This window comes from Tetrao urogallus (assembly GCF_951394365.1).
Source record: "Tetrao urogallus genome assembly, chromosome: 6".
Lineage (NCBI taxonomy): Eukaryota > Metazoa > Chordata > Aves > Galliformes > Phasianidae > Tetrao > Tetrao urogallus.
The window spans coordinates 10,378,288-10,393,174 of NC_136819.1; the positions used below are offsets into that span (position 1 = coordinate 10,378,288).

The 14,887-nt window shown below is 47.6% G+C and overlaps 1 protein-coding gene across 1 annotated transcript; it reads left to right on the top strand.

The window, feature by feature from the left end:
- Positions 1-2,885: 2,885 nt before the first annotated feature.
- Positions 2,886-14,317, top strand: LMO1 (LIM domain only 1; the record flags this gene model as incomplete). The annotated part of the gene is made up of 3 exons (XM_079536670.1): positions 2,886-3,094; positions 12,317-12,442; positions 14,212-14,317. Exons 1-3 carry the CDS (start codon positions 2,889-2,891, stop codon positions 14,315-14,317), a joined length of 438 nt encoding a protein of 145 aa, XP_079392796.1. The 5' UTR covers positions 2,886-2,888.
- Positions 14,318-14,887: the final 570 nt, after the last annotated feature.

Genomic DNA, 14,887 nt, shown 5'->3' on the forward strand with positions numbered 1-14,887 from the left:
GAACGACTGGGCTCTGCTCACTGGGTGCTCCTTTCTGCATCCCATCCCACAGAGGTGGTGGTGGCAGTGCTTCCTGCAGCCCCTTGGTACCAGAGTGGGCTGAGAAGTCCTGCTGATGTCACCTGCCCTGCTCTTGCCTGCAGAAAGAACAGCAAGGCTGCAAAGCCTCCAGGCGCCTATCGTTAGCCAGCGGTCCCACATCGCTCTTCTAGGCCAATTAACCTTTAGAGTTGCATTAAAGAAATCAGGTGGCGAGCTTCCATGCATTCAGAGGGACCAGTCACTCTCATGCAGATCAGAGCACTACGGAGATGTACTCCTTAGGACCATCGCAGATAACTGTTATTAGAAGGTCCACCATCTATAAGAAAGTTGCGGGGCAGTCTTGGAAACAAGGCTTTATGAGCATTGCCCTTAGAGGAGTTGCAGCTGATTGCCGTGTTGAATAGAAATGTCAGTAAAACAGGCTAGAAAAACTTGGAGGTGTGCTTAGTGGGCGCTCATCTTACAAAGCCAGCAGAATAATTTTGCAGGAGGACCCCAGCTGAGAAGATATGGGCTGATTACAGCTGGTTCACCCGCCTGTGAACGGAGGTAAAGTTTAGATTACTGACTGCAATAACTGCCTCTTTAGACACAGCCATAAATTTAAGTATGTCCAGAGGTGGCGTCTATAATTTTTTAATGTGCATTGGAGCTCTGAGCACTCAGAACAGGTTTTGTTTTGTATTAACCAGCAGCAAGTCTATTAAGTTGTAAAGGGCAAAGAAGGGAGTGTAGGCAGCCAAGAATAGAAATGCTTCATCCACCACTCTTAAGGAAAGATGGAGATGGAAGATGAACGCCATGGAGTTCAAGTGATGGTCTTTTTGGAATGTAGTGACCGGCCAGCATTCTCCATCACTGTGTGTGTCAGTGGATGAGTGCCTGTCTGTCTCCCTAGCTCTGCACTGCTGCTCTTTGCCTTCTGGGTGCACGTGGCTGGAGTGAGCCCTTCTTTCTGGTTAGGGCACCAGAGTGTTACCTCACTGAACGGGGGATCTTGGTGGAAAAAATCTGCGCAGAGGAACAAAGCAGCACTGTGGTTTTGCAGTGGGGAAATTTCCAGAAAGGAAGAGCAGCTCTGCAGGTGGTGGCTTCTGCCTGCAAAGTCTGGCTTGTTTGGGGTTTGCTGGAAGGAGGCGGGCAGAGGAAACGGGTTCAGCGCTGGCCGTGCCCTCTCTCCACTCACCTCCAACTGCGAAAGGGGTTAAGCTTCTGAGATGCTGCTCTCTTGTTGCTTGGAAATGACATGGCAGGCATGCGAGGAGCCCGTGCTGATGGAGTTTGGCAGTTTTTGAAATTTTGTTTCACGCCTTGCCTGCTGTGTCAGCTCACCAGCTAATTGCAGCCGCCGCTTGGCCCGGTGTGTGTGCTCTGCGGCGCTGGGCTGGCGGAGGGAACCTCACAGACCAGGATGTAATTTCAAAACACTGAACCTGACCAGCAGAGGCTGACCTTGCTCGTTATTATCTGAGTGGGAATAGCAGCTTTGAACATCATATGATCTCTGAAATGGTACCTTTTTTCATTAGAAAGCCCCCTGCTGAAAGCTGACCAAATATTCCTTGCTTAAGGTACTGTTTAAAAATATATATATCTGTTCCTTTGCTAGTTATTAGAAGAAAATCAAAGTAGTACATTCCCCTTCTTGGAGGAAGCCTCTCATAAGACAATGGAGTGCTTGGAGGAGCAGGGAGCCGAAATGGCAGAGAGGCAGGAGGGCTCAATGGTTCCAGTTATCCAGAACCAGCATTTTGAAACCCCCATTTGTGTCGTCCTGGGTTGCACGTGTGCTGCTCAAAAACAGGTTTAAGTTTCCACTTCATTATTGCATATTTGCCACTCACGTCAGAAATTTGCCGATGTTGACTTTGCCGGTGCCGCCGCGTCGAGCAGGAGGGCTCTTTAAGTCTGGAGACTTCTCCAATGTTACTTGACCCGTCTCCGTGCTGCTGGGACTACTTTGATAACAACCAGATCGATGCCTCGCTGTTGGCGTGGAGGTGTCTTAAGTGCTATTGTCGTCTGCTCGCGGCTCTGACAAAGCAATTATTACTGTACGAGCGGTGGGTTTTACATGGGCTGCGCATTAGCCACCACCACCGGGTCACCCTGGCTTTTAAGGAAAGCAGCAAATGTCACTTACTGCAATAGCACTGGCTTGTTCCATTCGGGCCAAGGGACTGTTAATAATTCCATTATCAAGCTGTTACTTTCTGGGACATCCAGCTTGCTACAGGAACTGGCCTAACTTCAGGTAAGGGCATACAACCAGTGGTGCTGCTACCCCAGCCACAACGTCTCATCTGCTTTGCGTTGGTTAAACCTGTGTCTCCAGTGGGGATTATAAAGGAGGAGAACCAGTGGCATGCCCCAGCTTTACACCCACACCTCTCCTTTCCTCGCAGCTATATCCAGGCAAGGTGGCGGATGGGGCAGGGCAGGGATGCACATGCTTGGCCCTTCTGATCATGGGCAGTTACCGATGCGAGGGCACTGCTAATGAAGGAAAAACAAACGTTAGAATTGCAGCAGGTTGGTTCTGCTGCAAAATGTTGATAAATAATAACTAAAAAAAACCAAAAAACAAAAAACTTTTTTTTGTGTGTCAGCCCTACCCTTGGGGAAAAACTGCAGGTGTCACGTTCCTACCTACCCTGCGGCAGCAAATGAAGTTCCTCTGACCACCACCTTCTTGCAGCATGAGCTCCTTGCAGTGAGAGCAGCAGCAGAATTTGCTCACAGATTGCACTGCTGCTCCCAGCACAGCCCCGAGTGCAGGAAACTTGCTCAAGCTGTCTGAATGTCTTGTAACCCCGCTGTCTGGTTGTGTTGCAGGTGTGCCGATGTTATCCGTACAACCCAAGGGGAAGCAGAAGGGCTGTGCTGGCTGCAACCGGAAGATCAAGGACCGGTACCTGCTGAAGGCCCTGGATAAGTACTGGCACGAAGACTGCCTGAAGTGCGCCTGCTGCGACTGCCGTCTCGGAGAGGTTGGATCAACCCTTTACACAAAAGCAAATCTCATCCTTTGCCGCAGAGATTACCTGAGGTAAATAGAGGCATGTAGCGTGGGCTCTTCCCAAGCGCCTCAGTTCGCTGCCAGCTGTTTGCCTTTCTAGCCTCTACTGTGCAAATGTGCACGTGTGCACGATTGGCCCTGCCCCAGAGAGGCTGGAGATTGTGCCCTAGCTGAGCGTGGCCTTTGGTTTGCGGTTCATGTATTGCATAGTCAGGGAGGTTAGGAAGAGGGCACATCTGAACTCTACTGTTTTACCCCAACAAAAGCAAAAAGATCTTTCACAGAAAGTAAAGAGGAGGCCATTAATTCTTCTTGAGTATCTATGATGCTATGCTCCTGCACAATGGCCGACATGCTATGACTCTGTGATCTGACCAAGCTTTTACCTTTTCTTTTTCGCTTTCAGCGCTGGCTTTTAGATAGGCTTCTGGTGCTTGTTTTCAGTGAGGCTCCTCCCATGGGGCTCCTGTCTCTTTGCTAAATAAACAGAGCAAAACACTCCAAAATTACAGATCAACTTCAGAAATTTTCTTGTTCGTGAGGAAGTCTGCAGAGACCAACTCTTAAGTTGGAGCTACCCTGTCAGTATGTGTCTGCAATATGTAACAACAGGGCATTTTTTTGCCTGGTGTGTATGGTTTGTTTTTTTTTTACAAACTACTTCCGATAAACACAAATGAATTTTAATAAGGCAGCAGCCCTAATGCAAACATTCTTATGAGGGTCGCACTGCAAAACACTCCAAGCTTTGCTTTGTTTTTTCATCTGGAAGAGTGTGCTTGATCTGTAGCCAATGTGTTGTGTTTTTTTCCTAAAGGACTGATAACATTTCTTGAGCAAACTCAGCCAGAACAACAGAAACCGCCACGCTGGTTTCAGAAATGGAGGTGCATTCCTGGCTAACCTTCGGTGTGCAGAGGGTGCTTAGGTAGTCAGGTCCTTCACATATTCCTGAAAATCTACCATAAATGTTTTCTCAGTAAAAGTTTTACATGCGAGTTTCTCTCTCTAAAACAAGAAACTGACCAAATAGAAGACAGACATCTAATAGCCACCATTTGGGAGCTGCCGCCTTCCCTTTCTTTGAGGCAATGTACAAAAGCATCCTTCTCACACAAGGACTTTTGCTCACAGTTGGAATGCGTTCACAGGGACCCCCTAAGTCTTTCAGAAGAGCTTCTTCTAGAAATAGTTTTCCTTCCACAAGATACAGGCTGCATTCGTTTCTGGAGTGTTTCTTTATAGATGGTTTTATTAAAACACATATCTTGTTTGCACCCAGCCTGCCAAGCAGTCCTGGTCACTCCATCAGTCATCCTCCTCTTCATTATTTATCACTTCTCCAGACTTTGTTGTAAGTGCACTTGATAAACAGTGTATTATTTTTTTTAATCTGACCTGAAAGATAGATACTCAGTGTTGCTCTATGAATACTACTAGAAATTCTTCAGCTGGGTGGTGATTCCATCTACATTTGCTTTCCAAGACTCACAAGCTACTCGTGTGTCTCATCCATTTAACGAGCACCATATTGATTTTGGTTTGCTCTAGTTTCATAACAAGAATAATATGTATCATCAAATCAGACACATTAGAGTGCCAAAAAAGAGCACTATTGATGCTGTTAAACTTAGAAGAACTTTTTTATTGCTGCTCCATCACAGTTGTGGGGCATCTCTTTCTTTTCTTGGTTTATCCTGAGAATACTGCTTGGAAGAAGAAAAACTTAATCCTTGATCTTCTCTCTGGGCCATGGATAGCATGACTTCTTGGGACACACCAGAATTCTGTGTTCAAGGTAGGAAAGAAGTGAGGAGTGCAGACCCCAAGAAGCATCCCACGTCCTGCTCTAAATATTTTTCCCCTATCGGAATGCAATCTGTTCACTTCTGACTGCTAGAAGTATTTTACTTTTGCTGTTGCTGCTGGGAGATGCATTGTAATTGTTATAACCTAAAAAATCTAACCGAGAGTTGGGTCGGAAGAAAGAGCATCAGTTCCACAACACAGTAATTGGCTTGCATTCAGTGGTTTGGCCAGCTTTACAGCTGTGATGGTTTGTGTTCTTGCTAATGAGCAAACTCAAGAGTGCTCACTATGGAGGTTTCTCCTATACCACTAGGTTCTGTCCTGCTTCTGTGGAACACATTTAGCAACAAGGGTCAATGCCATACAGTCCCACATTTTATGGAAGTATAAAACAATTTTTTAACTTAAAGCATCTCCTGTTGAATTCCACACATAGTGTTTCTTTCTCTCTCAATTTAACTATTAGTTCTATTAATAGAAGGAACTAAAGTTGCTGTCACCATCCTCTTTACTGTCAGTTCACTGCTGGTAATTTGAATTTTTCTTCTTGGAGAATTACCCACTTCCATCATATTTAATTTCTTCCCTTTAATAGTTTTAGAGCCTCAACCCACATCTTTTTCACCTCACTAAACAACACAAGATATTTGTTCTACTCGTCAAATGTTAGCAGAACTCATTGCTAAAAATAAGGTTTTGTACTTCACACTGCACTCATACCAAGAAGCAAGTACTTTGGAGGACAGCCAAAGGAACTGACTTCCTCTCCATCTCTTTGAATAATAGTGGTGTCACATTATGCTGCTGATTAGTATGTTGACCATCACATGAAAAATAAGTGGTTGGATTGATTTGGAGCCCATAAATGTAAACAGCTGCATCTTTCTTGTCTGAAGTCCAAAAGGAGTGCTGTTGTGTAATGGCCAGGAGAACATTGGTGCTTCTCAGTCTCTTTGTAGACCGGTGTCTTTGCGTTTGCCCCTCAGCTAAGCATGCAGTTCAGGATCACGAGCTTTGCTATGCACAGAACATGCTTTCCCCACCCTGTGCTGGGGCTTGGCTTACATACCTGCAGCAGGCCGGCTCCTGCCCATGCCATGACCCCCCTGTGCAGGGCAGCACACCCCTTCCTTCAGCGCAGGGGCACCAAGGTGTAGGCACTCATGCAGAGGAATGCCTGGGCACATGTCTGAGCAGTGAGGGCATGCAGGCTTCTGGGAGAAGCCTGCCTGCTGTACTTCAGGAGTCGCTAGCAGACTATGGCCTGATCATTTGTTTCAAAAGATAAACTGTCGTCATTGCTTGCGAAGGAACATTTGTTAACCTTCACATTTCATAAAACACTTTCTTGCTCATTTTTTAATCATGAAAGATGAAATTGGATCTCGAGCTGTTATCCTTGCGGTATCACCTCAGTCTCCAGCTGTGCCGAGATGGAGCTTTCGATACATTTCATCTGAGCAAATAGATTTACCATTTGTTTCATAATCACGGTTCCAGCATTCCTACCTCTAATTATTTCTGATAAGCAAATGCTGTCGAGGAGGTTGCTCTGGGACACGGCGTCACGTGCAGCTCAGGGGCTCCAACGCATCTCTGATCGCTGCTCCTGGTGCAATTCTGCACTCCCCAGCTCCACTCTGGGAGGTTTCAGTGCAGCGTGGTGATTGTGTGCTGTCTGCCCGGAGCCCACAGTGCTGCTGAACTGAAGTGCTGCTCTTGCATCACAACAGGGAGTGACTTGCATGCTACATAGGGCACCCTCACTTGTGCGCCCGGTGTCTGTACAGATTAAGGAGAATTAATTAGGCTCAAAATACGATGTGTCTTGGCAGCATTGCTCTGCTTTGTGATGTTAAAGCAGATTTTTATTTTTTTTTTCCCGTGGTAGCTGGTCCAGGAGTTTCTCATAGCCCATGCTTTTCAGGATAAACAAGAAATGCTTGGTTTGTTTGCCTGCTTTTTTTTTTTCCTTCCCCCTCCACAACCTCTCAGGAAGGTGAAAAGCTTATGGGGAATATTACTTCCCAGCTATGGAATGCTGACGTGCCTCTTGGGCTTTGAAACCTGCAGTTTGCTGAGTGCTGCTTTCAAACTCCCCTATGAGGATGCTGTACCCCGGGTGTTCAGCAGTATAGGGGCAGCCAAGATGGATTTTAGGGTGACGGCATCAGTTCTAACATAGGAGGGTGGATAGGGGAAGAAGACAAGGACTTCTACCTGTTAGCTGTCCCAGTTAGTATTGTTATGAGAATACAGAGGAAGAGACAAAAAGAGGAAAAATAAGTGAACATCCATCTGTATCCTCCATCTGGAAACATATGCCCTTGAGCAACCTTGAAGTTTATGCCCAGTGATCTCAGAACTAGTGCAGTCACACAGCCAGAGGGCTGTGATACTGGGTGGTACAGGTCCTCCCGTTACGATGCCCATGAATGACAAACCCTTGGGCATATAAGATGGAAGTTCCTTGAGGCTGAACTTGAAGGCATCACAGGAGGACAGCTTGACCAGCTTCATTAGAATCAAAATGCACCTCCTCTGCCCCCTCTGCCATGACCTCCCACTGCGGCACCGACAGCAATGTCCTGGAGAGGAGAGTGCCCCAGCTTATGTGTACGTACTGTGCTCAAGTGCCCATTGTGAGGCCTTTTGCTGAGTGTTACACAAATTCTGATTACAGGGAAGTCGGAATCCTCACGTTTGAAGCTGCTTTTAAGGTTCATCTTTTTTATCTTGTCAAGTGATGTTCAGGCTTCCCTGCAATAACTGGTGTGTTCAGTACTTTGGTCATATCAGGCTTCTGGCTCAGCATATTTTCAGTATCCTCAGACAGGAGAAATATTAATTGCAAGCTTCTAATGGCTATTTGTTGGTCTGTTTCAAATTGTAAGGTCGAAAATCCACTTTTTCTAGCACTGAGATTTGGTCAGCCTTTTTCTTAGGTAACAGTGATAGGAAAAGAGGGAATGATGTCAGGTTGCACCAAGGGCTGTTCAGGCTGGACATTAGGAAAAATTTGTTCTCCAAAAAAGTGGTGAGGCATTGGCACAGCTGCCCAGGGAGGTGGTAGAGTCACCGTGCCTGGAGGTGTTCAAGAAATGTGGAGCTGTGGCCCTGAGGGACATGGATAGTGGGCATGGTGGGTTTGGGTTGGTGGTTAGAATGGATGATCGTAGTGGTCTTTTCCAACCTTAACAATTCTATGATACTTAAATGTAAAAAATGTAGGTACTTCTTTGTAGATTAGTGTTTAGACCTTTTTCAGTTCGTAATCGTTAGCTTTTTTGTTGACAAAGCCTATTGTTTTGGGGGAATTCTCAGTCTCAACTCAGCAGTTTAATCTTGAACTTGTGTTGCTTTAAGTAAAAAAAATGGAAACCCCCCAACCCATCCATTGTGTACCATCCATTCTTTACATTTGCCTGTCCTCATTCCTTTTTTTTCTTTCCTTTATTGAAGTCAGCAGCTCCAATATTTTCTCTCTGCACTGAGGGAAAATGTTCTTCCTCTTTCTTGATGGACCATGTAGCAGCCACCAGGTCAGAGGGAAGATAAGGAGCAGGGACTCCTTCCTTGTAGCACAGATTGCTGTTTCTAGAGCTGACAGAAATAGATAACGGAGTTCTCAGTTCGGCCCAGTGGCACAATTTGGCTTGAGAAGGAAGGGATGCCAAACTTAAAGTCATCTTATGAGGCATATTCTTCCATTCTCCTGCAGTATGGACTCCTTGCCATTCTGTTCTCCTCCCCAAACCTGCAGGGTGCCAGTGACTTTAGTATGCTTGGAATCAAGTTCAGGTGTATTCTCAGAGCTGGTGAAGTCTTTGTGCAGAAGGCTGTTCTTGAGCACAAACAAAACTTTACCTAAAAAGCACCCTTCAGTCGTTGCATGCTGCTTCCAGGAGTGCTCCCCTCGTTTCCCATTAATTCATTTGCATTCACTGCTGCTCCTGTATGCCAATTAGCTTTAATTTTTACTGTGCACACTGACATCAGCGGCCAATGAGAACAGTGCATAGCGAGGTTTTTAGTGTGCCTATAAACTACAGAAAATTGTCCTTGGACAAACTCCTGCTTTTAGACTGGCTGACAACAATAGACGTGGTTAAGTTCAGGCTAAGAGCCATTAAACATAATTACTACCACAGGGTAAAAGTTTAATTGTGTTAAATTTTAAATCTGCATAGTCTGTGCTTATTTACAAGCTGGCTAGGTCTTCTTGTTACATAAAGGGGAATAAATAAATCTGTGCTTTAAAATCGTTGCCTTTTAACTTCAAAAAGGGAGATTTAAAAAAAAAAAAAGTGTTTTTAGAAGCAGCAAAACAGCTCCAGAGTGAAACCTTTCTGTATTTCCAGCTTCTTTTAAGCCATTGGCACCAAGCTGATAAGTAGATGCTGAGCATCTCCTGACAGATTTTTTCTAAAGCGCTTGAACTTTGTGCGTGTGAGTGTGTGAGAAAGCATCGCATCTGTTGTGAAGGTGCCTGGGGGACAGGCTGCAGATCAGTTTGTTCGTGTGGGGTTGTTTGGAATTTACCCACAGATGGGGCTCGTGGTGGAGGGCTTTCATCCACTCCCTTGTCCAGCAACGCTCAGCTTTCCCCACCTTGGATTTCAGCTCCAGTTGGTGCTGGGTAAGGAGGGTCAGAGGTGGCAGGTTTGTCACAAGGAAGAAAAAAAAAAAAAAAAGGCAAAAGTCCATGTTCATTTTGCTTTTCTTCAAGCAGATTAAAAAAAAAAAAGTTTGTTTCTTGCTCATTGAGCTACAAACCGCAGCATATTTTTAGAAGCGTGCTGAATACACAGGGCTCTAAATGGCTCTCTGGGAAGCAGATTCAAATCAGGGAGTGCTGGAATAAGTGCGAAATGCTCTCCGATTGGGAAGGGCAGGGATGGAGGGCTGTGAAACTTGCTAGAAAAGGGAAAGATCAGCACATGGGCCGGCTGTGCATCGGAGCTGTGTAGACATCGGAGGCGACGCGGTTTTCAGCCGGACTGAACATAAGCTGTAGATCTTATGCAAACAGTCAGAGCTGTTTAACAATCGGTGCACCCCCAGCCCCCTGAAAGGAGACAGGTGAACACGATGCCAAATACATTTTTCATGTTTCTTAAGCTAACTGTTTAAATAGTTAAGTGAACATCTGTCCAAATTTCCCCATCATTTCCATTTAGAAAAGTCTCCTATTTGAAGGCTGAAGAAAAGCTCCTGCTTAACAATGCAAATGGTGCTGTCTGGGGCCCCTTTATTTTGTTTAATCTAGATTGAGCTCCACACAACGGTGATGCTAATGAATAATGGATATTTTACACTTGTGCGCGTAGCAGCGCCGGGCACAGAGCAAATCTAGGATTAACCTCCCAGTCTCCCAGCCTAATGGATAGGGCTCATTTTTTTTTGAGTTTGCTGTGACTTGGGCGCTCTAAAAACGCACGCCTGGTTTTGTGACAGTGACAAAACCCCACAAAGCCATCAGGTCTCGCCATGCTGAAGGGAGGCACTCGGGCAGGGGAGGGGGCAGGGGGCTGCGCTGAGTCTGATTTGTGGATGGTGCTGGATGGGGGCCGAGCACTGCAGGGTGCAGAGCCGGGTGCGTCTCTGTGCAGCGTTTCCCAGCCTGCTGCTGCAGTGCTGGCCCATGGGAAGTAAAGTGCTCCCACAGCAGGTTGCACGGCTTGAGTTTGGCAGGGCAAGGCGGCTGTTGGAACTGCAGAGTTGAGGCTTTCCTCTCTCCTTCAGTCCTCATTTGATGGAGTCTCAGGGGAAGAGTATGGAGTTCTCCCATTGCAACTTTTCCATCCTGCAGCATGGTATCCTAGAAGATCCCAAGTTGGAAGGGACCCGTAAGGATCACTGAGTCCAGCTCCTGGGTCCATGCAAGTAGTGCCAGTGCTTCCTTTTGGTTTGCATTGTTTAAGTTTTGGGGAGAACATGCTGCTGCTTCAAGGAGTTTATAAGCAAGGGGTGGATCAACTTTTTACACAGTCTGAGGGTGATAGGACAAAGGGGAATGGCTTTAAACTAAAGAAGAAAGATTTAAGTTGGATGTTAGGAAGGAGCTCTTTACTCAGAGGGCAGTGAGGCACTGGCACAGCTGCCCAGAGAAGCTGTGGGTGCCCCATCCGTGGAGGTGCTCCAGGCCAGGCTGGATGGGTCCTGGGCTGGTGGGAGGCAGCTCTGCCCATGGCAGGGGTTTAGAAACAGATGATCTTTGAGGTCTCTTCTAACCTAAGCTATTCTGTGATTCAAGACGCTCTCGGGCTTCTTCCACCAGGTGGGATGAAAGGCCGCTGGTACCTGACAAACAAGGGCAGCTTTTTCTCTAGCTTGGCAGTAAGCTTGCTTTGGTTGCACAGCACAGTGCGGGTGGGAGTTATGTGAAGGTTTCTATAACATTGCTGAGTGTTGTAGTTCACAATTACTGGCCAGTAATAATTAATATTGATCAGCTTGGCAAATTGCATGTTTAGAAATTGGTTATAGATTTTCCTGGTCTGTGCGTTGTGGAATTGGCCAGAACCAATGGCTCGAAACGAGCTGGGAGCCTGCATCTGTCTGCAGGCAGCAGTGCGTGGCACACACAGGGCTAACGGGGTGCAGTAGCCATCCTGCCTCACTCTGAGGGTATTTGTCATCCCCAGAGCAAAGCAGCTGACCAAATGCACACTGACCTGGTGCTGTCAGTCTGTTGATTGGTGCCATGCTGGTCTGTGTGGCGGTGGTCTGTGGGTTGGCGAGGATGGCTCAGAGATGGGGCCAAGGGGAGGACATTGCTGTCTTGGCTGAGTCCCCGGCGGGAGCTGTAACAGCAGCAGACATCTGGAGAGACAGATAGTGAAAGGCAAGATGGAAATGGCAGAGCCTCCAGTGCCGAGGGGCTGTCCTCAAGGGTCAGGGAGCTGAAGTGGAACAGCAAAGCACGCTGGTCAGGGCTTGGTATGGCGCTGAGCCACTCCCGGGAGGGATGCACAACCAGGGAGCAGGGCTCGCCCTCCTCTAGAAGCTTTGCAAACTGGTGCTGTACCCATCACCAGGAAAAGCGTGCTGCTGTGCTTTCAGCATTGAGTGAGCAAGGTTCTTCCCCAGCAGCAGCATGGTGGTGCTGCCTGCTGGGCTGGCAGAGCCGTGGGGGCAAGGAGAGCTTTTGACTGAAATTTTGTGAGCCCCAAAATTGTGCTGCGAGTGTTTAATGCTTTTCTCCATTAGACAGCAAATTAGCCCTGGGCGTGCAATCCAAATGAAGTTTTCGTCTGGATGATCGCAGCCCGCTCAGCAGGCAGCTTTAGCTCGAGCTCCTGCACACTGGTTGGTCAGCGAAATGGAGACCGCGACTTCTATTTATTGGTGCAATACAGTATTTGATACCGCTAATTACACTTAATTAGTCCTTCCACCATTTAATTAAAATGGCTTCTAATGATCGTGCTTCTTTGGCAGGCTCTTTGGTACCACCGGGAATTGCGCTGCCTGCAGTAAGCTGATCCCTGCCTTTGAGATGGTGATGAGGGCCAGAGATAATGTTTACCATTTGGACTGCTTCGCCTGTCAGCTCTGCAACCAGCGGTAAGGACGCGGTTATTGCACGCACCAACGCGGGCTCCGTTACGGCCCTGCCCGCACAGCACCGAGGCGGTGCGGCCGGCTGCTGCCCGTGTCCGGCTCCCGGCGCCGCGGCGGCGGGCGGCACTGACCCCTAGCGGCTCCGGGGCCGTTCCTGCCCGCCGTTCCCGTGCCGTGGTCCCTGCTGGCTGCGATACAGGGAGCTCCGAGGGTGAGGTTTTGTCGCTAAACCCCTCTTTACACTCGCATCCCTCCTGCAAAGGCGTAGTGCGACCGAGGTTCCATTTCCGGAGTGGGAGCTGCGTTCTTTTAGATGTCATCCTACGGACTTCTATGGCTTATCCTCTAGAGATCCCGGCCCCAAAAGGTGGCGTGGAAGCATTCTTGTAACAGCAGCACGGGAGGCTGAAGTGAGAACCATGAGTTTAGGTCAGACTGGAATTAGAGCTGCAGACGTGGGTGCCCAAGTGCCTTTGGGATGGGGCACCCACCTCCTTCTCCAGCTACAAAAGGGTTTGGTGGTGAAGGCTCCTCTCCTCTAGTCTATTCCAGCTTCCTTTGGCTGTGTCTGTTTACAGAGCGTTAAATGCATCCGAGCAAAATCTAATATTGATACAGAGCACGCCGTGTTTTCATTAGCCTCATTCTCCAAATCTGGGCTTGGGTTCCAGGAGGCACACCCTTCCCTATGCAACCAGCCCCTCTCCCGGGACATCAGGGCTCAGGGGACCCCTGGCCATTCCTGGCAGTGCCATGCACACCCCCAGCCCCTCAACACAGCAACCAGGTCTGAGGAGAGGCAGCCAGTGGGGCTGGTGGCAAGAGTCGCTTCTTCATTTCTCTTTGGAGGCTTCTGTTAAGCTCAGAGTAACGAGGAGCAGCAGAATGCAGTCAGCTGTGTCTGTTCTTCGAGGGACTGAACTGCTGGTGGAGCATGTGGCTTTCAGGACTGTGTTCGCAGTACGACTCTCAGCTTAAAAGCTGTTAATTCAAAGTGAGATTGATTTCTAGCTTTTTAATGCAGAAAAAGAAGATGAATTTTAGAATTAGTAAAGCAGAGACAGAGAGAGAGAAGTGCGGGCTCAGTGCTCCCTTGAGCCATGGGGCTGGGACCCAGCACTTGGGGCTGTGGTGGGCTCTGCAATGTCCTCGTCCCATTGGCATGGTGGACATAGCATCCCCTGAACCAGGCTCTAAGGGCATTATTTGTTATCTTAAGAAGAAAAGATGAGCTTCTAACTCTTCAGCAAGCAGACAGGGTGAAAAAGCTACAGGCTGTCAATTTATACCTCTCCGATATTATATGTGGAACTTTTTTGACCTTAATGGTCAAATAAAATTGTTAAATATCACAAGCCTCTCTGTCAACTTCAATACAAACAGAACAATTTACATGGTATATGGAGAGCGGTGCCCTTCGCTCAATGAAGATAAAGGTTAGGAGCCCAGCCATCAGGAAATTTCTATTTGTTGTTCAGCGCTGTACACAAGGGGGTGAGGAAGGACTTAATAGCCAGTCCTTGCCTGGAAATGAGTGCAAATAACGCCTTACCGAGGGGAGCTGGGGAAGCACAGGACCAACACAGGCCTCACACAGGCTCTGTAACATCACCTGGAGCTCCATCTGCAGGGATGTCCCGCTCAGCTGCCTCAGCCCCAGCCTGCCCTGGTTGCCCTCCGCTCCAAGCAGCGTGTCCTTTCCTTCAGTAATAAAACCACGGTGCCAAAACTCCTGTGCGTACTGAAACCGGTTAATTCTGTCTGTCTTCCAGGTTCTGTGTGGGAGACAAGTTTTTCCTGAAGAACAACATGATCTTGTGTCAGATGGACTATGAGGAAGGGCAGCTGAACGGGAGCTTCGAGTCCCAGGTTCAATAGCGATCCCTGCTTCGCTGGAGCACTGTGGATGGGCGCCCGGCCGCGCCAGCAGCCAGCCGTCTGTCAGCTTGCCTGCAATATTTTTTTAATTCTGGTCCAGAGAGGACTATATACATTGTAGTACTTTCCCCCCACCCCCAACACAAAGCAGTTACAATTTTAGATGTACAGTTGTGCCTGCTTAGCTGAGCACTGCATTGCCTGTATGTTTGTGAGTTTCCGGGGTCTGGGGGAGGGCTCTGTACAGTCTGTTTTCTGTATATAAACTGGAACATTTATTTTATGAAAAATGTAATGCAATTTTATTACTGGTGTGAATTAAAAATTATGAATGTTTCCTGGTCATCTTAGCTGTGGTTTGTTCATGTGGTGAAAGGCCATATTTCCCAGGCTTGATGACAAGCAGGTTTTAAACACATGTACAGATATTCCTGGGACCTGAGTAAATAAAGCAGGGGGGTCCCACATATGAACAGGCTGCACAGGGATGTGGTAGAGTCACTGTCCATGGAGGTGTTCAGGAAACATGGAGATGAGGCACTTAAGGATGTGAGTATGGTGGGGGTGGGT